The 23152-nt window shown below is 43.7% G+C and overlaps 1 protein-coding gene across 1 annotated transcript; it reads right to left on the bottom strand.

Moving 5' to 3' along the window:
* Nucleotides 1-7445: 7445 nt before the first annotated feature.
* On the bottom strand, nt 7446-22867 carry mylk4a (myosin light chain kinase family, member 4a). The gene is made up of 15 exons (XM_045206037.1): nt 21911-22867; nt 18384-18477; nt 17320-17890; nt 16979-17117; nt 16747-16891; nt 16093-16198; nt 15131-15224; nt 14636-14745; nt 12985-13126; nt 12732-12802; nt 10840-10968; nt 10547-10699; nt 9163-9241; nt 8930-8987; nt 7446-8620 (listed from the first exon to the last, which is right to left on the bottom strand). Exons 1-14 carry the CDS (start codon nt 22499-22501, stop codon nt 8931-8933), a joined length of 2481 nt encoding a protein of 826 aa, XP_045061972.1. The 5' UTR covers nt 22502-22867; the 3' UTR covers nt 7446-8620; nt 8930.
* Between the last annotated feature and the right edge of the window lie 285 nt (nt 22868-23152).

Genomic DNA, 23152 nt, shown 5'->3' with positions numbered 1-23152 from the left:
TCAGTTGCTTTTAATTAGGCTCCTGGAATCTTCTGTGCTTTCATCTGCTTATATATGTGTGTGTGTGTGTGTGTGTGTGTGTGTGTGTGTGTGTGTGTGTGTGTGTGTGTGTGTGTGTGTGTGTGTGTGTGTGTGTGTGTGTGTGTGTGTGTGTGTGTGTGTGTGTGTGTGTGTGTGTGTGTGTGTGTGTGTGTTTGTGTGTGTTCATCCCTTACAAATAATAAAATATCTACAGTATTTATTAATGGTTTATAAATAATTTGTTAATGCTTATTTATGAAAGTTATTATAAAGTGTTACCCAACAATGTAATGTAATTGTAGCCAAATAGCAATCCTAGCCACACAATCTGAACTAAGGAATGAAGAGGCATATTGATGCTATTGACATATGATAAATGTTATAGCAACGATAGCCATGCCATGAACAAATGGCTATTGACAACCCATTAAACTAAGGAGAACCTAATGGGTAAATAAACCTATACCATCAGACCTGGATTTAAAGGGACCTGCTGCAACTTTTCAAGATTGCTTTTGTTGAAGAGAGCCTGATGAGCATGACAGAGTAGGCCTACGCTATACCATTTCAATGGTCTATATCAGGGGTATTCAAATCTTACCCTACGAGGTCCGGAATACTGCTGGTTTTCTGTTCTACCTGATAATTTATTGCACTCACCTGGTGTCCCAGGCCTAATCAGTGCTTGGTTATAGGGGAAGAATTTTAAAAAGCAGTGGAACTGGCTTCCATGTCCAGATTTGAAGGATACTGAACAAAAATATAAACGCAACATGTAAAGTGTTGGTCCCATGTTTCATGAGCTGAAATAAAAGATCCCAGAAATATTCCATACACACAAAAAGCTTATTTATCTCAAATGTTGTGCACAAATTTGTTTACATCCCTGTTAGTGAGCATTTCTTATTTGCTAAAATAATCCATCCACCTGACAGGTGTGGCAATAAGATGATTAAACAGCATGATCCTTACACAGGTGCACCTTGTGCTGGAGACAATAAAAGGCCACTCTAAAATGTGCAGTTTCGTCACACAACACAATGCCACAGATGTTTCAAATTTTGAGGGAGCGTGCAATTGGCATGCTGACTGCTGGAATGTCCACCAGAGCTGTTGCCAGATAATTTAATGTTAATTTCTCTACCATAAGCCGCCTCCAACGTCGTTTTAGAGAACTTGGCAGTATATCCAACCAGCCTCACAACCGCAGACCATGTGTAACCAAGCCAGCCCAGGACCACATCCAGCTTCTTCATCTGTGGGATCGTCTGAGACCAGCCACCTGGACAGCTGATGAAACTGAGGCGTATTTCTGCCTATAATAAAGCCCTTTTGTGGTGAATAACGTATTCTGATTGGCTGGGCCTGGCTCCCCAGTGGGTGGGCCTGGCTCCCAAGTGGGTGGGCCTATGCCTTCGCAGGCCCACCCATGGCTGTGTCCCTGCCCAGTCATGTGAAATCCATAGATTAGGGCCTAATATATTTATTTAAATTGACTGATTTCCTTATATGACCTGTAACTCAGTAAAATCGCTGAAATTGTTGCATGTTGCGTTTAAATTTTTGTTCACTATATATTGAAATTGTGAGTAGGCTACTGATTTCTTTCCAATATTATCAGAAACCCATAGGGATTGGTTGAGCCTTGAGCTACAGGAGCTACAGTCAGGAACCTACCAACACTGAGTGACTGAACGCAGAACTAAAGATGTATTCTAATTTAATGGAAATACAGCACAGTTTTGCTTTACAGATCATTTCAATGAAAAGACACTTGTGATAATAAACGTGTTTTTCCTTTCTCTGTAATATTTATTTCATTTTTAATGCGACAACACTTCAAAATGCACATTGAATTCAAAATGCTTTTCACTCTGTTGCTTTGATCAGAAAAAGGAAGTTGTTTTTTAAATAAATGTTTTTGAACAGAATGTGTTCTACTCTAACCTTCAAAACAATGATGATCAATGTTCAATGGACTTAGAAAGCAATTTCACTGTCTATACAACTGTAAACCTAAGAAAAGATATACACCATAGAGGAAATGATAAAAAGTGAAAAATATTCAATACTAACAATATTTCATTCTAATAGGTAGTATACTTTCCAATAGCCAACCTTCATGGAAGGTAATAAAGTAGTTCTTGTTTAATTACAATTTGATAACATGCAGACAAGCATTAATATGATAAAATGCGGACAAGCATTAACAAACAACAATATTAACAATGCAAACATTTAAGCACGAACCTACACATTGCAATAATTATGTATAATGTGTCATATATATGTACTATATTGGTTTTACTGAGCACATGCAAGCCAAAAACATGCTTTCATTAAATAGAATTAACAAAAAAGGCCAAATAAAAATTACATGCTTAATCTTACACAAAGGTTTCCAAATAAAACAAAGAAAAAAACTGATAAGACTTGGATTATTTTAATATAAAGTAAAAATGTTTTTTTTTTATACACACATGAACAAATACAATGCAGGACATGACTACAGGCATAAGAACATATAACTTCTAACATGGTATTTTTCTTTCAATGCTAGGATTAGTTTCATGAATTAATCTTATTTAAATAACTATAAAGTGGACATACAAATTGTGTGTGTGTGTGTGTGTGTGTGTGTGTGTGTGTGTGTGTGTGTGTGTGTGTGTGTGTGTGTGTGTGTGTGTGTGTGTGTGTGTGTGTGTGTGTGTGTGTGTGTGTGTGTGTGTGTGTGTGTGTGTGTGTGTGTGTGTGTGTGTGTGTGTGTGTGTGAAATCAAAACGAGCAGTCTCTGAAACTTAACCCTTAGATGCAGACCCCGATTCTGGGAGGCATTTTTTAACTTTGCCAATCATCTTGTTACAAAACATTGTTCACAACCATTTCCATTTTTTAGAGAAAGCACAGCTTTTCCAAAAATACAATATAGAATATATCAACAGCAATTGAAAACAACAGATCGAATGATTTTAAGAAAATGAAAGCAGGATAACAATGCCTTCCCAGACTAATGCCACTGAAAAAGTGTTAAGTACTCCAGGTCCACATTAAAGGGTTTAAGAAAACATTTACATATTTGATCTATTTACACCAAATGTCAAGAGAACACAAAACAAACAACAAACATATGACATTGGTCTATCTATCAGTCAAGTGAAATGGGAAAATCCCTCGGTTTGCATGAATACACTCACAGTCAGAGGAAAAGTGGGGTACAGTACTCAACATGGAACTCTTTTACATTAGCAGAAAATGAAATAAAAAAGAGATAAGCGTCACATTACAGCATATACTTTGAGGTGCATTGTGAATAACTGATATGGAAATAGAGCAAATCAAAATGGATTCACACATGAGGGAAGAGAGCAGTAAAACTGTATGAGCTGGGAAACAAACAAACTTTGGCTAAAAGTTCAGCTAAAATGTCTCAGGGATCTAGTTTGTCTGATAAAATCAAACCCCAAAAGTATTTACAAGATCAGGGCAGTTAGGTGTTGGTGTTATGTTATACTGTCTTGCATTGTAGATTAAATTCACATATCTAACATAATATCTTTCACTACACCCTCCAGTCTTCAATTGCTCTAAACTTTCACACTAAACTGTGGGAATAGTACTTTTACTTTGCAAAAAGTATCACTGTCAATACGTTTCCACTAAAACCAATCCCTTCCTTTTGTCTAATTCTTGACCTATCCCTGAAACTACTGAATGTACTAAATAAAACCAAACAGCACGTTTTTTCTAGTAAGCCAAAGTAACATGTATTGTCCATTCATCACACAGCTCTGGTAGTTCTACAGGTGTAGTTCTACAGGTGTATGTTTTGTGAGCACCCGAGGGGTGTAGGGATGGGAAAGGCCGGCTTTTGGCCCCACCTGGTGGCTAAACAACTCATTACAAGGTGTTGCATCTCTCCACAGAGACATAATTGACTGCAGCTGCACATCTTGTACAGCTGGCTGCAATTAGGGCGGCAGAACATGGGGATGCAGTGGCATTCAGAGAGGGAGAGAGAGAGCCGTGAGGAGGACACACCAAACCTTTGTCGCAAATATTGGACCAGTCAGCACACAATGCCGAAAGTTTGAAGCTCTCTCTGCCCTGGGGTAAAATATGATCTTCCCCAGTGACTTAAGTTCACGTTCAGTTACTGACATAAAGGGCCAGTTGTTGATTTTGAGTATTGGCCTTATTTCTTTGTGAGAACATTCTTTCGGGACATGAAGATTCCCCAAGCTACCTGTGAACCCTTTTTTTAGTCAATAAATCCCCTTTGAGTGCTGAACTGCCTTGTCTGTCTCTTGGTTTTGCACTACCACACATGTGATACACTCCTCCACCTATGGAGTTGTTACACTGGTGGAGAATGCGGGCACGTGAGCATCCCCGTGTGGTAGTGCAACCTGAGACAACCAGTTAGACAAGTTATGGTGCCCTGTAGGCTGGGAGGACGAGTTTTCTGAAGTCGGTTTTTGCAAGAGAAAATGCTGCTGGCAGAAGAGTGGATGTCAAGTCCCTCAACCTTGAAGTGGTTGGTGACGGCTGGGACTAAGCACTCACAAGGGAGCACCGAAGAGCTCTGAAGGTATTCCTGAGTTTCTCACCAGCCATAAAGAACTCTTTCCATCAGGGGCTTCTTGTAGATACAGAAATCACTGCAGCTATCAGACTGAACAGTGCTCAGCCAGACATAAGTACTGCCACCTGTGGCCGGAGCAAAGAAGTGCCTGCTGATACCTTAAGGGGGAAGGCAATGGAAGAAGTGAGCAGGTGCCTGTTAGCAGACACCCAGGGGCAGCAGGGGCACGAGGCCCCACTACTAGATGCTGACCAGGCCAAGGAAGCCTTCAAGAGGCTGTTTGAAGAAGAAAGGGCCAGCAAAGAGGCCCTGAAGGAGCGGCTGGGGTGCCTGTGCGCCACCCTACAAGAAGAGCGTCATGGCCTCAGTAAACGGCTCCATGAGAAGTCAAGGCAGCTGGCCACCGTGCAAGAGGAGACGTTCAGCGACAAGAAGAGGGTAAACCGGCTGACAAGTCAACTGAAAGAGAAGTCAAGTATGGTCCTTAGCCTGCAGGAGAAGTGCAGTGACCAAAAGGAAGAGGTGAGTATGACGAAGGCTCACACACAGAAATGTAATCTGGAGCTTCAGAAGGTAAATACTAAGTTCCAGGATGTTGTAGTGACTTGGGAAGAAGAGGTCACTGTTCTGAATCGAGATAACATTTATCTTAAAGAGGCAGTTCACACTGCCAATGAGCAAGCCGAAAAGCTCAAGGAAAGTAATGCTCGGCTCACAGAGGAAAAGCTCAGGTGAGAAGAATTAGAGGCTGGAATGCTGCAGCTGAAGAGGGACCTGGAGGTCTCTGAGGTAGCCTGCGAGTGTGCAGAAAAGGAGCGTAGAGAGCAGGTAACCAGCGCCTAGAATTTAGAGGTCTTCCGGCAGAGGGCAGAGCTGCAAGGGGAAGCCCAGGCTGGGAAGTTGTCCCTGTTGGAAGAAAAGCTGCACTCCAGTTCAAAAGGAACAGGGGTTTCCAGAAGGGTGCTGGACAAGCAGTCAGAGGAGGAACAGCAGAAGTCAAGTAAACGTGCCCAGGTAATTGAGAAGCAATGAATAGGAACAATGACCCACCTCAAAAATGTGCAGGCCTGTCTGGAAGAGGAGCAGGCAGCAAGAAGGCTTGAGCAGGAGGCAGCGAAGAGCCTCATAAGTGAATTGAAATAGATGGCAAAGAAGTCAGCGATGGAAGCCAAGCAGAGAGTGGTGGCATTGATGGAGGAGAAGATGTCCCTGGCAGGTAAAGCCTCTGAATTGCAATCACAAGTGGAAAACTGGAAAAGTGAGACTGAAAACCTGGAAACAGAAAAGCGTTGTGTCTGAAGACTGAAGTAAGTCATCTTGAGGGTCAGCTTTCCGAAGCAACCAGCAACCACTGCAGCACTGCAAGCAGTCTGGTGAAGCTTCAGCAGGACTTCCAGCAGGTAAAAGCACAGTTGGAAGAAAAATGCAAGGAGGTTCATAAAATGCAGGATGTCGTTCACAGGCTGGAGACATCTGATGTGGCCTGGAGGGCCAAGTGGGAGCAGGTCTCCTTGTCGCTCAAAGAGGAGCAGGAGAGGCTACGTAGCCTTGAGGTGCAACTGCGTGAAGAGCAGCAACACAGCCATCTGCTGAGGCAAGTCCTAGGACTCAGGAGGAGACTGAGCTCTGGTGGGATCAAACCCCGCTCTCCGTTTCAGGGGACATGATGTTTGCTCCTTCCTGTGAGTTGTCTATCCGCACCACTGAACAGCCCAGGCCCTTGACCGAAGAGCAAACAGCCTGTGTTTCAAGAACCCATGGCCAGAAAAGGTTAAAGGAACCGGACCGGAGCATGGTTCTACAGAGGGTTCCCAGGACAACAAGAATGTCAGTCCAAACACATTCCACTGATGACTCTCCCACTTTGATTTCCCCAGAAGAGGTGTCAAGCTCCCCTGATGGTGAAGTTGTGACCGGGAGATGGCGGTCCAAAGGATCCTGCAGAGACCAGTGGAAGTTCCAGTGCTCCCAAATTGAAGACTGGTGGGGAGACTCCATCGGGGACTGGGGTGAACCCATAGAAGGGCGCAACCAGCCAAGAGGGAAGCAGCCCAATACTCTGGTGAGTGAAGTTGCGTCATGAGTTAAGAGGTCTGAAAGGGAGTTGGATTGTCATTCAGAAGTGGAGAGGTTTAAAGAGTCTGAAGTGTCTAACCATGGTTGATGTGAGTCTCTTCTCCAAAACCCAGAAGACAGAACTGCCAGCAGGTGGAGCACTTGCACAGAAGGCGGTGAGAGAAAGAACCCAACAGGGCAGTTGAGGCAACTGGCTCACCCTCAGGTCAAACTTCTCAGACGACACAGATGAAAAAGGCACAGCCAGAGAAGGAGAATCCCCTTTAAAGACAGGAGGAGGCCAAGGAGGCAGTGGAGCTCTGCCAGTCATCCACCCAGTCAAACGGGAATGGAAGAGCTACAAGGCATGGGTAAACCTGACAAACTATGTTACTGTGCCTCCCCAGGAGTGGTGGAGAGTTGGAGAGTGGGCCTGGGAGTCAGAGGGCCTCCCATGGTCAGGCAAGTTCATTGAGACAGTTGATGGTGATATGGTAACCCAATACTTTGGCAAGGTCTTGGTTACCAGGGGGCCTTAGGGAGAGTCTTCCAACTCCACAGAAACTGGTCAACCACCATCAGATACACCAGCAGGGGACAGCGAGCCCCAGTCCCATGAGGTAAAGGTCCAAGACGGCACTATGGTGGTGAGTGTGACCAATGAAAGTGACAATGAAAAGGGATGTTCAGAAATTGAGAAACCTCAAACTCCTGGCATGGACCTTCAATGTCCTTTGACCAGAGCGAAGGCAGGGGGCATGCCGTCGGGGTGCTCTATTCTGAAAATGTTGAAGAAGCATGGTTTCACAAGAAGGACTGGAGGTGACCAAAAGAAAGGCTCTGTGAAAGAAAAGGGGCTTGAGGTAAAACTGCTGTAAAACTAAGATTTTTGAACATTTCTGTGATGATAACCCGAGACTTTGCAGAAACCCTGAGGCCCAGGTGGAAGAAAGCTTAAGGGGGACACTGTGTTGTCATTCAAAGGAGAACAGGAAGGCTGGTGAGGAGGCACAGACGCATGGAGGTGCGAACCTTCCCCCTCTCAATAACCAGTTATCGTGTGTGCCCCAGAAGGTGGCCGAGAACCAGACCCAGGAAGATGGTGAACCATGGAGATACCGAACACCAACCTCTGGTGTATGACCCTGGAGGTCCAGGGGTGTACCTCCTTGGATTAGATGCCTGGTCAAGTGGAGACGCTATCGGGGCATTGGCCGGTACAAACCACGGGTTGAAGCAGGGGTGGGAGGTGTGTGAGCACCCGAGGTGTGTAGGGGTGGCTTGGTGGCTAAATAACTCATTACAAGGTGTGGCATCTCTCCACAGAGACTTAAGAGACTCCACGGAGACTGCAGCTGCACATCTTGTACAACTGGCTGCAATTAGGGCGGCAGAACATGGGGAGGCAGTGGCATTCAGAGAGGGAGAGCGAGCCGTGAGGAGGACACGCCGAACCATTGGGCCAGTCAGCACCCAATGGCAATGGTTTGGAGCGCTCTCTGCCCTGGGGTAAAATAAATCACTGGGGATGATAATACGTTTACATTCAGTTATTGCCATAAAGGGCCAGTTGTTGATTTTGAGTATTGGCCTTATTTATTTTTTTACCAGTTAATAAATCCCCTTTGGGTGCTGAATTGTCTCTTGGTTTTGCACTACCACACGTGACACACTCCTCCACCTACGGAGTTGTTACAGTTTAAAGGTGTTCAGACAGGTAAGCTCTGGTAGTTCTAGAGGTGTTCAGACAAGTAAGCTCCTGTAGTTTTAAAAGGTGTTCAGACAGGTAAGCTCCAATAGTTCTACAGGTGTACAGAGTTAAGCGCTGATACTTTTAAAGGTGTTCAGACAGGTAAACTCTGGTAGTTTTAAAGGTGTACAGACAGGTAAGCTCAGATAGTTCTACAGGTGTACAGCAGGCTTGGTCCAAGTGGCCACCGCTGGCGCCGTCAAGTCATCATGCTGCTCAAAACATAACGGGATAGGAAACAGTTCAGTTTCAGCAATGTCAACATTTCTGGGCTAAATTTGATCTGAATTTCTTGTCACAGTCATGGGCAAATATTGAGACATGCCTCCACCTGGTTGTCTCTAGGAGGACATTGTTTTGTTGAGATTGTGGGCTGAATCCTGACATAACAATATTTTTTGGGGAAAACATCCCCTTTGACTATATGGGGTATTTGCACAATTGTTCAAATATGCAGTAGGATTCTGTCTTAGTGGAGAAAATGTGTGATGAGGTTTGATGAGGAAGGGTTAGAGAATTACCTCAACTATCTGTGGTGGGTACGCATGAAGATCTGCGTGAGCGGTTACACATGTTCTTCTGTAAAACACAGAGGCAAAACACAAAGTTAAGTCAATAATAATAAAATACAAAAACGTCTAAAACACAGCAAACCAATTAGTAGAACTACACCACTACATAATATGGTAGTAATAGCATAACAGCTGTGATACCATACTATCTTCTCTATAAGAAGTTAGTGGGTGTCCTTTACCTTTTCATGAAGACGGTGATGGAGGACTGCATCAGAGAGCCAAGGATGTCTCAACGCTTCAGAGGCACCTATCCTCCAACTGCAGAAAAACACACACAAACACACAGTGAGATACAGTGAGGGAAAAAAGTATTTGATACCCTGCTGATTTTGTACGTTTGCCCACTGACAAAGAAATGATCAGTCTATAATTTTAATGGTAGGTTTATTTGAACAGTGAGAGACAGAATAAAAACAACAAAATCCAGAAAAAAAGCATGTCAAAAATGTTATAAATTGATTTGCATTTTAATGAGGGAAATATGTATTTGACCCCCTCTCAATCAGAAAGATTTCTGGCTCCCATGTGTCTTTTATACAGGTAACGAGCTGAGATTAGGAGCACACTCTTAAAGGGAGTGCTCCTAATCTCAGCTTGTTACCTGTATAAAAGACACCTGTCCACAGAAGCAATCAATCAGATTCCAAACTCTCCACCATGGCCAAGACTAAAGAGCTCTCCAGGGATGTCAGGGACATGAATGTAGACATACACAAGGCTGGAATGGACTACAAGACCATCGCCAAGCAGCTTTGTGAGAAGGTGACAGTTGGTGCGATTATTCGCAAATGGAAGAAACACAAAATAACTGTCAATCTCCCTCGGCCTGGGGCTCCATGCAAGATACAGAGGATAGCCCTATTTGGTAAAAGACCCACTCCATATTATGGCAAGAACAGCTCAAATAAGCAAAGAGAAATGACAGTCCATCATTACTTTAAGACATGAAGGTCAGTCAATACGGAAAAATTCAAGAACTTTGAACGTTTCTTCAAGTGCAGTCGCAAAAACCATCAAGCGCTATGATGAAACTGGCTCTCATGAGGACCGCCACAGGAATGGAAGACCCAGAGTTACCTCTGCTGCAGAGGATAAGTTCATTAGAGTTACCAGCCTCAGAAATTGCAGTCCAAATAAATGCTTCACAGAGTTCAAATAACATACACATCTCAACATCAACTGTTCAGAAGAGACTGTGTGAATCAGGCCTTCATGGTCGAATTGCTGCAAAGAAACCACTTCTAAAGGACACCAATAAGAAGAAGAGACTTGCTTGGGCCAAGAAACACAAGGAATGGACATTAGACCGGTGGAAATGTGTCCTTTGGTCTTGAGTCCAAATTGGAGATTTTTGGTTCCAACCGCTGTGTCTTTGTGAGACAATGTAGAAAATAGTAAAAATAAAGAAAAACCTTTGAATGAGTAGGTGTGTCCAAACTTTTGACTGGTACTGTACGTACAAACAGATGTAAAACGTATAGAACAAAAATATATTGCAATATATTGCAAAATATACAGTATACATTGTGCAATATATTGTGAAATCAAGCAGATGTACGATACCTTTTATTGATGATGAGGAGTTTGGAGATGAAGTCTTTGGCCTCCTCTGAGATGTCTGTAAATTCTGCCTCTTCAAAGTTCCATTGGCAGGCCAGAATGTTATTCAGAGTCTCATTGTCATCATCACCTAGGAAGGGACACAGACCGCTTAGCCTGTGGAAGAAGAGGAAGAATCTTTATTGTGTGTGTGTGTGTGTGTGTGTGTGTGTGTGTGTGTGTGTGTGTGTGTGTGTGTGTGTGTGTGTGTGTGTGTGTGTGTGTGTGTGTGTGTGTGTGTGTGTGTGTGTACTTACAACATATATGTAATGACTCCCAGACTCCACATGTCTGTGTTAAATGACACAAAGTCGTAGTTGACAACTTCTGGGGCCAGGAACTCTGGGGTGCCGAAATTTACTCGTAACTTCTCTCTGGGCTTGTATCTAGGGGGAATACATGTTTATTTTTATTGGGAATCTATCAATACAAATACAATATTTTAATTCTGCATGCAGCGATACATCATATACAGTTGAAGTCAGAAGTTTATATACACTTAGGTTGAAGTCATTAAAACTCATTTTTCAACCACTCCACACATTTCTTGTTAACAAACTATAGTTTTGGCAAGTCAGTTAGGACATCTACTTTGTGCATGACACAAGTAATTTTTCCAACAATTGTTTACAGACAGATTATTTCACTTATAATTCACTGTATCACAATTCCAGTGGGTCAGAAGTTTACATACACTAAGTTGACTGTGCCTTTAAACAGCTTGGAATTTTTCCAGAAAATGATGTCATGGCTTTAGAAGCTTCTGATTAGGGGCTAATTTACATCATTTGAGTCAATTGGAGATGTACCTGTGGATGTATTTCAAGGCCTACCTTCAAACTCAGTGCCTCTTTGCTTGACATCATGGGAAAATCAAAAGAAATCAACCAAGACCTCAGAAAAGAAATTGTAGACCTCCACAAGTCTGGTTCATCCTTGGGAGTAATTTCCAAATGCCTGAAGGTACCACGTTCATCTGTACAAACAATAGTACGCAAGTATAAACACCATGGGACCACGCAGCCGTCATACCGCTCAGGAAGGAGACGTGTTCTGTCTCCTAGAGATGAATGTTCTTTGGTGTGAAAAGTGCAAATCAATTCCAGAACAACAGCAAAGGACCTTGTGAAGATGCTGGAGGAAACAGGTACAAAAGTATCTATATCCACAGTAAAACACGTCCTATATCGACATAACCTGAAAGGCCACTCAGCAAGGAAGAAGCCACTGCTCCAAAACCGCCATAAAAAAGCCAGACTACGGTTTGCAACTGCACATGGGGACAAAGATCGTACTTTTTGGAGAAATGTCCTCTGGTCTGATGAAACAAAAATAGAACTGTTTGGCCATAATGACCATCGTTATGTTTGGAGGAAAAAGGGGGGGGCTTGCAAGCCGAAGAACACCATCCCAACCGTGAAGCACGGGGGTGGCAGCATCATTTTGTGGGGGTGCTTTGCTGCAGGAGGGACTGGTGCACTTCACAAAATAGATGGCATCATGAGGAAGGAAAATTATGTGGATATATTGAAGCAACATCTCAAGACATCAGTCAAGAAGTTAAAGCTTGGTTGCAAATGGGTCTTCCAAATGGACAATGACCCCAAGCATACTTCCAAAGTTTTGGCAAAATGGCTTAAGGACAACAAAGTCAAGGTATTGGAGTGGCCATCACAAAGCCCTGACCTCAATCCTATAGAAAATGTGTGGGCAGAACTGAAAAAGCGTGTGCGACTCAGTTACACCATCTCTGTCAGGAGGAATGGGCCAAAATTCACCCAACTTATTGTGGGAAGCTTGTGGAAGGCTACCCAAAATGTTTGACCCAAGTTAAACAATTTAAAGGCAATGCTACCAAATACTAATTGAGTGTATGTAAACTTCTGACCCACTGGGAATGTGATGAAAGAAATAAAAGCTTAAATAAATCATTCTCTCTATTATTATTCTGACATTTCACATTCTTAAAATAAAGTGGTGATCCTAACTGACCTAACACAGGGAATATTTACTAGGATTAAATGTCAGGAATTGTGAAAAACAGAGTTTAAATGTATTTGGCTAAGGTGTATGTAAACTTCCGACTTCAACTGTATGTTATACAATTATGCAAATTAAAATGAGCGATTCATGTGAATATGAAACCTACTTTCTGGCAAGTCCAAAGTCGATGATCTTGATTTTATTTGTGACTCTGCTCACACATAGAATATTCTCTGGCTGAAAAACACAACAAAAAAAAGACATAATTCAAGGTGAAACAATAGCAAGACACAAGTATAATGATAATCATTGTTACCTGTTGTGTACAATCTGACATGCTATCAATAACATCAGTGGCTATGGACAACAATTAACTCTGGCACATTAACACTGATCTGAACACTAGTGTGGTAGTCTACCTTGAGGTCCAGATGGAGGATGTACATCTTGTGCATGTGCTGCAGGCCCTCACAGATCTGCCTGATGAACAGCACCGTGTCCAACTCCATCAGGGTGTAGTTCTCATCGATGATCCTGTCAAAGAGCTCCCCTCCATCCACACTGCAATCACACACACAAAAACACATTAGGATGCTGCAGAAACTTAAAAAGCAAATTGGCCAAAAACATGACTTGAGCTTTTGGTTGCTAGGAAGTAAAGCCTGTATGTACCATGGTCTGTATCAGTACACTCAAAATGCTGCTGTACCTTCCTGAACACACTCACAATAATTTAATGTCAAACAAGCTTCCTCAAAATCCACCGACTTAAAGATACTAGTGCACTGACCTATCGTGTATTCTCTATCTACAGTGTCAACATGGCATAAAACATTTTTAAGCTTAAAGATGTGGGTTGAGAAAACATTGCGGGAAGGAACAGACAACCATAGACATACACTATATTAACAAAAGTATGTGGACACCTGCTCGTCGAACATCTCATTCCAAAATCATGGGCATTAATATGGAGTTGATCCGCCCTTTGCTGCTATAACAGCCTCCACTCTTTTGGGAAGGCTTTCCACTAGATGTTGGAACATTGCTGCGGGGACTTGCTTCCATTCAGCCACAAGAGCACTGATATTGGGCGATTAGGCCCGCAGTCGGCGTTCCAACTCATCCCAAAGGTGTTCGATGGGGTTGAGGTCTGGGCTCTGTGCAGGCCAGTCAAGTTCTTCCACACTGATCTCAACAAACCATTTCTGTATGGACCTCGCTTTGTGAACGGGGGCATTGTCATGCTGAAACAGGAAAGGGTCTTCCCCAAACTTTTTCCACAAAGTTGGAAGCACAGAAACGTCTAGAATGTCATTTTATGCTGTAGCGTTAAGGTTATTCCTCCTCCACCAAATGTTACAGTTGGCACTATGCATTGGGGTAGGTAGCGTTCTCCTGGCATCCGCCAAACCCAGATTTGTCAGTCAGACTGCGAGATGGTGAAGCATGATTCATCACTCCAGAGAACGCATTTCCACTGCTCCAGAGTCCAATGGCGGCGAGCTTTACACCACTGCAGACACTTGGCATTGCGCATGGTGCTCTTAGGCTTGTGTGTGGCTGCTCGGCCATGGAAACCCATTTCATGAAGCTCCTGATGAACAGTTCTTTTGTTGACGTTGCTTCCAGAGGCAGTTTGGAACTCAGTAGTGAGTGTTGCAACCGAGGACAGACGATTTCAGCACTCAGCGGTCCCGTTCTGTGAGCTTGTGTGGCCTACCACTTCGTGGCTGAGCCGTTGTTGCTCCTAGACGTTTCCACTTCACAATAACAGCACATACAGTTGACCGGGGCAGTTCTAGCTGGGCAAACATGTGAAGAACTGACTTGTTGGAAAGGTGGCCTCCTATGACGGTGCCATGTTGAAAGCTCTTCAGTAAGGTCATTCTACTGCCAATGTTTGTCTATGGAGATCTCATGGCTGTGTGCTCAATTTTATACACCTGTCAGCAACGGGTGTGGCTGAAATACTCCAATCCACTAATTTGACGGGATGTCCGCATACTTTTGTATATATAGTGTACAATGTAATGCTGATATGTTTTATTTAGTTCTGTGGAGGGAACGTACTATTCCAGCACCAGGATGATGTCATTCCTGGACTCGTAGGCGGCGTAGAGCTGGATCAGGTTGGCGTGGTCCAGCTGGTTCATGACCGTGATCTCATTCTTCACCACCTCCTACATGCCAAACACACACCAACCACACAATGAGAGGTGTCAGATGTTTGCTTGCAGCTAGCAGGCAACGTACGGCTCCTCTTTTCTGGGTCAAATGTTTTATTAACCAGAAAATGAGGAAGAAACATATTCCCCATCCATCCGCTTCTGTAGAGTGAAAAGGTTTTTAGAGTGTTATGTTCAGATGTCTAATTCCACATTTTGGATTTAAAAAACTACAGTAGGTTCGAACTCTAAAAGTAGTTCAAAACGACTTAATTTTTCAAGGAAGCTGCAAGGTGTGTAGAGGTTTTTACATAGCCTTTGAAGAAAAATTGTAAAACCTTAACAAGTGTAGTGTTGTCCGTTTATATTCCAAGTACATTTACTCATTAAGATTTTGTACCTTCTCTTTCTGACTCCGGGCTTTGATGATCTTGGCAGCCAGGGTGAGACCCGAGGAGTTTTCCATGCATTTGTGCACCTGGCCAAAACGACCCCTAAGAGAGAGACGGAAAAATAAGTAAGGTGTCTTCAGTTCCAAGTTTCTGAGTTACACCTGTCTGTATCGTTTTCTTATTTATAACGTAACCTTACTCCCTCTACCTGTAAGTCACAAATCCTAGAATGTTACTCATCCAGATAATACGTCCCCTGAATGGAGGGGGATCTCAGTCAGAACTTGAACTACTTGAACTATCAGAACTATTTCATCAGTATGTCCTCGGATACAAAATCAGTTATCTTCCAATACAGGAAAGTAATATCATTTTGTGAAGATATTGTATTGTTAATTTCTCCTTTATTTCATTAAATGAGAGTAAGGGGCCTCTCTTTGAAGATTTGGATGAACACTTAGCGATTAGCTCCCAGTTGACAGTGGGGGTATGGTTTCACATACCCCGAAGGCTTTCAGTAAAAATAACTGCCCTGACTCTGGAGTTATGAACCAGGGGAGAGGAGAAGAGAGGAGTGGAGGGGAGGGTTACGCAACTCAACATTGTTAAGGACCTCTGTTCCTCTCTCTCTATCTATGATCTAGGTCAGATATGATTTGTTCCATGGGTTCGTTTCCAAAAGACTTTATGGAGAATCGACTAATTGACAAATGTATAATAACTCAGTACGATGAAGAACAGAGTTCGATGTAGAGGAGTCGTTGATGGCCTTTGCTCTCTGGGGAGCGATTGGCCTAAGCAGGCACTATTTTACGTTACTCTTTGTAACCTCACAGTAATAAATAATACTGTTATTGCGGATGGATACAATGGTTCTTGAATTTGAAGTTAAACAGTTGAAAAGTCATTTGAACTTTACCTTGTGGTTCAAATCATCATGTATCGCTAGGAACAGGATAGGAACACTTACCCTCCTAGAATCTCTGCTCTGTTGATGGTGTAGAAGTTGCTGATCTGGTTCGGTTTGGCCGACACTATCCGATGGTTGAATGGAGCCGGAGGAGGAGGGCTTTTATCTTAAGGGAGATGTGATAAAAAATGATTACATTTTTAACCATTTAACCAGGGAAGTCACATTAAGATTTACATCAATTTTTCAAGTGAGCCCTGGCAAACAGTAGCATGGAGGGGAAATAGAAGCTGTATTGTTAATCAGTTAGCATGTGGCTCTAGTAATGGTACCTCATAATCAAATTATCACCCTGTGCTAACTAACACACTGTGGTAAACATGAGAAACAAGATACAATGGTGGTTATGCAAACTACAGTACTCTCGTACTTTGTTACTCCTAGAAAACATGTTTTTATACCCTAATTCAATAAGGTTATGAATATTTTCTACAAAAAGATAAAGTAATTGCCACCATATTAGCAATCTATTGGACTTCATATTAGGCCTGAATCCTAATATCTGTTTGCGTAACTCCAGTTTTCCACTGAGATTAATGTGTGATTTATGGAATCGTCGAGTTGAGCTTGCACATTTCAAGTTCCTCCCTCAGTACGTATCACCTTTCCCCCAGACTTAAAGCCACAGTACCCCATAAAGATGCTGGTCCTCACCAATGAAGAACTGTTCCCCAGTAGACTGCCTGACTTCTGTAGACTGATCCGGCTTCTTCTCTTTCCCCAACCTCTCCTTCAGCTCCACACGGATATCCACCCCGTCTGCCTTGAAGACGCCCCATCCCTCATTCTCATCCTCTGGCCTTTCTCCATCCTCTTCCTCCTGCTGCCTCTCCCCCTCCTCCTTCTCCCCCTCCCTCTCATCCTCCTCTCCTGCTCCTCCCTCCACCCGACTCTTCTTGTGGTCCTCCACCCCCAGGTCTTCCTCTGTCACCCAACGCTTACTGCTGGTGCTGCCCTCTTCCATCTGGTCCTGTTCTGCTGCCTCCAGAGACTGAGAGGAGGCACTTTTGTTGTGGACTTCACAGCTGGAACAGACAGACATGTTTTAGAAATTAGAGAAATGTGGAGTGTGTGTATGTGAAAGAGAGATGTCACAGAGTGAATGGTACTGAAGTAGAGAGAGAAATAGAGAGAGAGAGTGAGAGGGACAGAGAGTGAGAGACAGAGAAAGAAATACAAAATAAAATAAATAGGAAGGGATTGAGGAGGGTAGAAGGGATACTCTACCTCTCGGGAATGGAGCCAGTCTCTCCTGGAGCTTCAGGGGAGGGTGGGAGAGGAGGGAGATCCTTTACTGACATATCAGCAGCTTCTGATGGGCCTGCACTGTCCTCCTCATGTTTGTTCCCCTCTCTCTCCTCTGCTCCTCTAACCTCCTCAGGCTGCTCAGTGATTTTCAACAGCTTCTCCTCTCGCTCCTCTTCCTTGAACTTGGATTCACTGAGGTGGTCTTCCTTCTCTTGCTTCTTTACGGCCTCCTCCTCCTTCCTCTCCTCCACTTTTAGTCCATCTCCTGCTGCCTCCCTCTCCTCCTCAGACAATGACTCCTCTTCGGTCACGGGGGCCTTGGGGCCCTCGAGGATCAAGTCCAGCTGGTTCGGGCTGAGGGACTCGGTCTGCGATGACCCCAACCCCTCTGAGGCCCCTCCAGATCCAGCCTCCAGGTCCAGGAGGCCATCAGGGGTAAGCTGCTGCTGCTGCTGCTGGTGACTTGATGATGATGATCTCTCTGCATTCTCCCTGTTGAGCTTCTGAACCTCATTCAGCAGCAACGCCTGCTTCCTCAGGGAGATGGTGTCTGCTTACAAACAAACAGAACGGCCAAGGGGATACAGTTATAATTAATTCAACCACCTGCATGATTTTCACTTTGGTAACTTTAAATCAGATGATTGCACAATATCTCAGAATGTCAACACACTCCTAGTATCCTCCTAAGATGATGGCAGGTGGTTGTCTGAAGTGTCAGTCTGATCTTTTTTATTCTCTTTGATGTTTCGGTGTCACTTGTTAGTAGAATACTGTTGTTTACGTCTGACAGGAAGACTGTTGTGACTAGCCGGTTGGTTCCCTTTCCTGTGGCTCCAAGATAGTATCATTCAAAGAAGTCTATTTTCCTCTCCCGCTCTCTAAGATTTCGGAACACATGTGTTGTTTACATCTCACATGTTACATGTTGTGAGTGCTGCTGTGTGTGAGTTAGTTTGTTTTGACTGGTAAAGGTCACTGTGTGTGTGTTGTATGGTTGTGTGCTATTGTTGGCACATTTTAATGTGCTGTGATGTGAGCACCTGCTGTATCTGGGGGCTTCTTCTTCTGTGCTTTCAGACCCTTTGTGCTCAAACTGGACTTCTCCTTCCCATCCTTCCCCTTGTGATCTTTTGGCTAAAGGAAGAACGAGAGATAAGATCATCACGTTCTGCATTTGGTCTACATGTCAACATTCTTCAAAACTAGGTAAAATATGTATATTTCCCTGAAACCGCTACCACTATGTAATTACAGTATTACTGCACAGAAACTTCATGATAAACATGTTTTCTGTGAGCAAGTTAACACATACAAAGTTTCTGCAGAGTTTGCGAGTTGTGATGAAATGCTTTGGTCCGTGGAGCTTTGTTGTCTTGTGACTGTGAGTGGTCTCCGGTGTATTAGGTTTGGGTTCACATTTAGTGGTTATCATCCCTTGAGTCCCTTTAGTGGCTTTAGTAGAGGTAGTTTTCTGTTAAGGAGACAGACAACATGGCAATGCTAGTTGGACAGCGTGAATGGCATGCAACATGAGATGGATTAAGACACTGTTAGGGAGGGTAAGGAGGAAGGTGAGGGGTGGTGAGGGAGGTAGGTTACAAATGAACATGAACATTTGACAGTATGAAAAATGAAAACACTTGTTACAATACATGAAATGAATAAAATGAATCACTGAAGGTGATGTTAAAGATGAAATAAACATTAAAGTGACCTTCAAAACATATAGCCTAGCCTGATCAGTTGTTTTATTCAGGTTAGCATCCTGGTACTGTATTTATACAAACTACAAAGCCAAACTTGTTTCAGTCAAAGCGTGATGTTGATTGTCCACAGCAGATGAATGGATAGGTTGGTACATATGTGCGAGGCTGTGAATGTATTGCTTATCACTTCTCACAGTGAGCGATGGAATGCAATATTGACCCTGAGCGGAGAAATTGCCCTCAACCAACCAAACAAGTCTTCTCAAACAGAATTCGAACCAGAGGGGCTACCCAGTACTATAGTAAACACTCCAATCCTTTTATGAGCAGGTCAACATCTTAAAAAACGTATCTCAAGGCGTGTTGTTGGTTGTGAGGTAAGCACTGCTCAGTAGTAAGGCAGAGGAGATATTTTGAGGATGGGGGTTTCCACAGTGACAGCAGTGTTTCTTCCTGAAGGACAAATCTAAGGATGGGGGGCCTTGGTACGATATGTGTGTGGTTTGTGTGGTGTGTGTATAGGGTGACCACAGTGACAGATGTCTGCGGTAGACAGTCATCTCACACCTTAGAGGTGAAGGGAGACAGCCGGAGGCTGGAGGCACCACCTGATGAGAGCTCTGACGACAACTAGAATTCCTGGTGATCTGAGTCATACAGTAGCCAATAGACAATCACAGAGGTATGTATGCCCTAACGTGTGGACTTACATGACCACTTAGTTGCTGTTTGAGTTCTAACCTCAAATCAAGCTGAAAATGTCAAGTCGGTATCGTAGTTTGCGGTTTTGTGCTAGAACTGTGTTGAAATGGAAAGACCCTTATTTAACCAAATAAGGGTCTGAATACATTACAATTATCAGATACAGATACACCAGTACCTATTCCTGCGCAGCAGGAAATGCGAACCTATAGTACATGCAAGGTTTAAAAAAAGGCCTCTAAAGTTTGTAATTTCCACTTTTAAATGTCAGACTCAACCCCTACAAAAATGTCCATTAATTATAATTTACATAATCATTCACATTCCTGTTGCTGCAGGATTATTTAACTGCTGTGAGAAACTGTTCAAATTGAGATATTTTATTTTACTGGCCCAGCCCTCCATCCCCAAGTAAGACCGATCACCTGAACACAGCATCTACCGGGTACAACCACTCCACCATTAAAAGCACACTGTCCTATACAGGTCAATCATCTCCTGCTTATTTTGAGCCACTCACATCTGAAGCAGTGCCAGCCTCTGTTCCAGCCTCTGTGCCAGCCTTAAATGTATCACGCAGTGTGAAGTGCAATCATTTACTAGACCCTTTAAATCAATGGCTGTTTGACACGGTTACCATGGCTGGATTGCTAATAAAGGGTTATGAATAGCTTTATCTGAAACACAGGAGGTAAATAATGTACATGGGGGATGCTCTGAATTGTAATGCATATATAGGTAACAGAACTCAATACTCATCACTGAAACCATAGTACGCCTACAGTATAACTACCCTGGGACCTCTCAACATGCCACCACAGGACTGAGAGGGTGAGACAGCAATAGAGAGAAAGACATACAGAAAACAAGAGAGGGAGAGACAGAGATAGAGAGAGTGACAGAGAGAAAGAGAGGGAGAGAGAGAGAGAGAGAGAGAGAGAGAGAGAGAGAGAGAGAGAGAGAGAGAGAGAGAGAGAGAGAGATGGCAATAGAAATAGAGACACAGAAAGTAAGGGAGGTAGAGAATGAGAAGGACAGGGAGGGAGAGAGAAAGATTGATAGACAAACTGACTAATCACAATCTGTTGACACCTAATTCCTTACTAGTCAGGGGCTTCAGGCCATTTTAGACCAAAAGCACACCGCAGCATGCAGGTGAACTCCAACAGCAGCATTACCAAACCTGGCCCCACGCATTCCAGCCCTGGCCCCACATTGGCCCTCTCATGCCGTCCAGGGGGTGCTTACCCTCATTATCCCAGATGCCTGTGGCCACATTATAGGCCAAGGAAGAATGTAGAGGAGAATGTGGGGGACAATGTAGCGTAGAATGTAGGCTAATGTACAGTATGAGCAGGGCAATACATTTTATACTGTAGGTGGTGAAAAGTGGGGGCAAATTTGAGTCCTTTTGGTTGAGCATTGTAAACAGATACTGTTTTTCATACACCACTGTACTTGATCATGAGGTGGTGGAATGTTCCCCACCAATTTCAATACTGGGTATAAGTGAATGCACCAATTTGTAAGTCGCTCTGGATAAGAGCGTCTGCTAAATGACTTAAATGTAAATGTAAGTGTCAAGGCTTTGGCTCCTTCCATACAATATGGCCTGCTCTGCATGGCACTATACAAGCAGTGGAGATCGCTATGTCCCAAAGTAATATTGCTTTGACACATCTTCCATCACTTCATGAGGAAAAATAGCATGAGCCAAGCCACAATCCTTCCTTAGGAAACAGAACTCCACTTGACTAGTCAGCTTTGCTGCTCTGATCATTTTCCTCTGTAGTGCCAAAGTCATAAAACTAAACCAAATCATAAACCAAACATGGAAACATGGAGCACCTTATCTCCGAGCCTGAATAGAATGTGCACAACATTTTTTGAAGGACATGTAATTTGCAGGAGCATGGGGAAACAGTGAATCCAGCAATTCATCTAACCTACGTTGCCCATCACAACATCCATAACATCAATCCATTCTAAATTAAAACCTGAACACAAGTGTTTTATTATTAAATTCACATGAACGTAATCCAGAGCGTCGTTGAGTAAAGAGTTCATAAAGTGCCTTATTAAAGAACCCTTTATATAGTCTACATAGACCTGCACAAACACACCTCTTTGGTTAGTGCAGTTTGAGCTTCCAATCTCACCTTGTCGGTCTTCTTAGTAACTGAGCTCTCGCTCTTTTCTGCAGACGATTGCCTCTTAATGGCCACCTTGCCCTTACTGTCTTTGGACTTGGAGGCCTTGCGTGCTGCAGGACGCATAAACATCAGCTCCATAACCCGGGAGCTCTTCACCGTCTCCCCGATGAATCTGATGACCTGCTGGATGCTGAGGACCAGATTCTCCATCCCGTCCAGCTTCTCAGCCTGCTTCTCCGAGCGCTGGTCCAACGCCATCATGATGGAGCTCATCTCATGACACATCTCTCTCACCTCGCCCACCACACCTGTGCCCTGGGTCTGAGCCAGGGGTAGAGTTAGGGCTCTGGCAGGGATATGGATCTCCTCGTTGTCCACCTTCAGAGTCTCCATGTCCCTCTCGATACCGTCGATGTCCTGGGTTATTCCGTCCAGCCGATTGAGGACCTTCTCCTGGATATTGATCAGCCTGTCCATTTTACTGCTCAGAGACTCGATGCGATTCTGAATGTGGTCCAAGCCGGCACCAGTGCAGTCGTTTAGGTTATCCATCATGCTTGACTTTCCAGGGGTTGAGTTCACTATCTTGGAACTCATGATATAATCACGTTAGGACACCCAATCGAGACAGAAAAAAGGTCACCGAAAGGTTGATGACCAACGTCCGAGAGACAGAAGGGGCAACTTTTTTGAAAAACGCAGCCAGCCTTATCCCTATGTGTACCTCTTCAACTGTACAGACAAGCTAATTTAACGACGGATATGTGAATAAAATGAACATTTCGTAACAACAAAAAAAATGAAGAAAATCAAACGAACTAAATTGAAATCCATAAAGAGTAAAAACAGAAAAACAGGCAGTAACTTTTTCACTGTAATCCGTGGAAACACCTTTAGAGTTCTGACTTAACAGTCATCCAGTCGTGAGATTGTCCCTATGTCTCTCACCCACTGCTTGACACCTCTGCACTTTCCCTACTGGAAGTGGTATTAAGAATGGAATAAGCCTGTCTCCCTAAATGTAAACGGGATGGCCGACGTCAGCGGGGGACCGGCCAGGGGGGCGGGGGGCTGTGGGATTGGGGGCTGTGAGAGGCCGTGAGGGGCAGCAGTTTGGCACTGGAGGGGCTGTCAGACATCTGAGCGCCTTTACATGTTAAGCTCACCACAGGAGCCAGACTCTGGTCCACCTGCCAAGTGTCGAAATGGCCAGTGTACACAGTCCCTCTCTCTGAGGCAGAGTGGAAA

This window comes from Coregonus clupeaformis, chromosome 21, assembly GCF_020615455.1.
Source record: "Coregonus clupeaformis isolate EN_2021a chromosome 21, ASM2061545v1, whole genome shotgun sequence".
Taxonomy (NCBI): Eukaryota; Metazoa; Chordata; class Actinopteri; order Salmoniformes; family Salmonidae; genus Coregonus; species Coregonus clupeaformis.
This window is presented reverse-complemented; position numbering and strand designations above follow the sequence as displayed.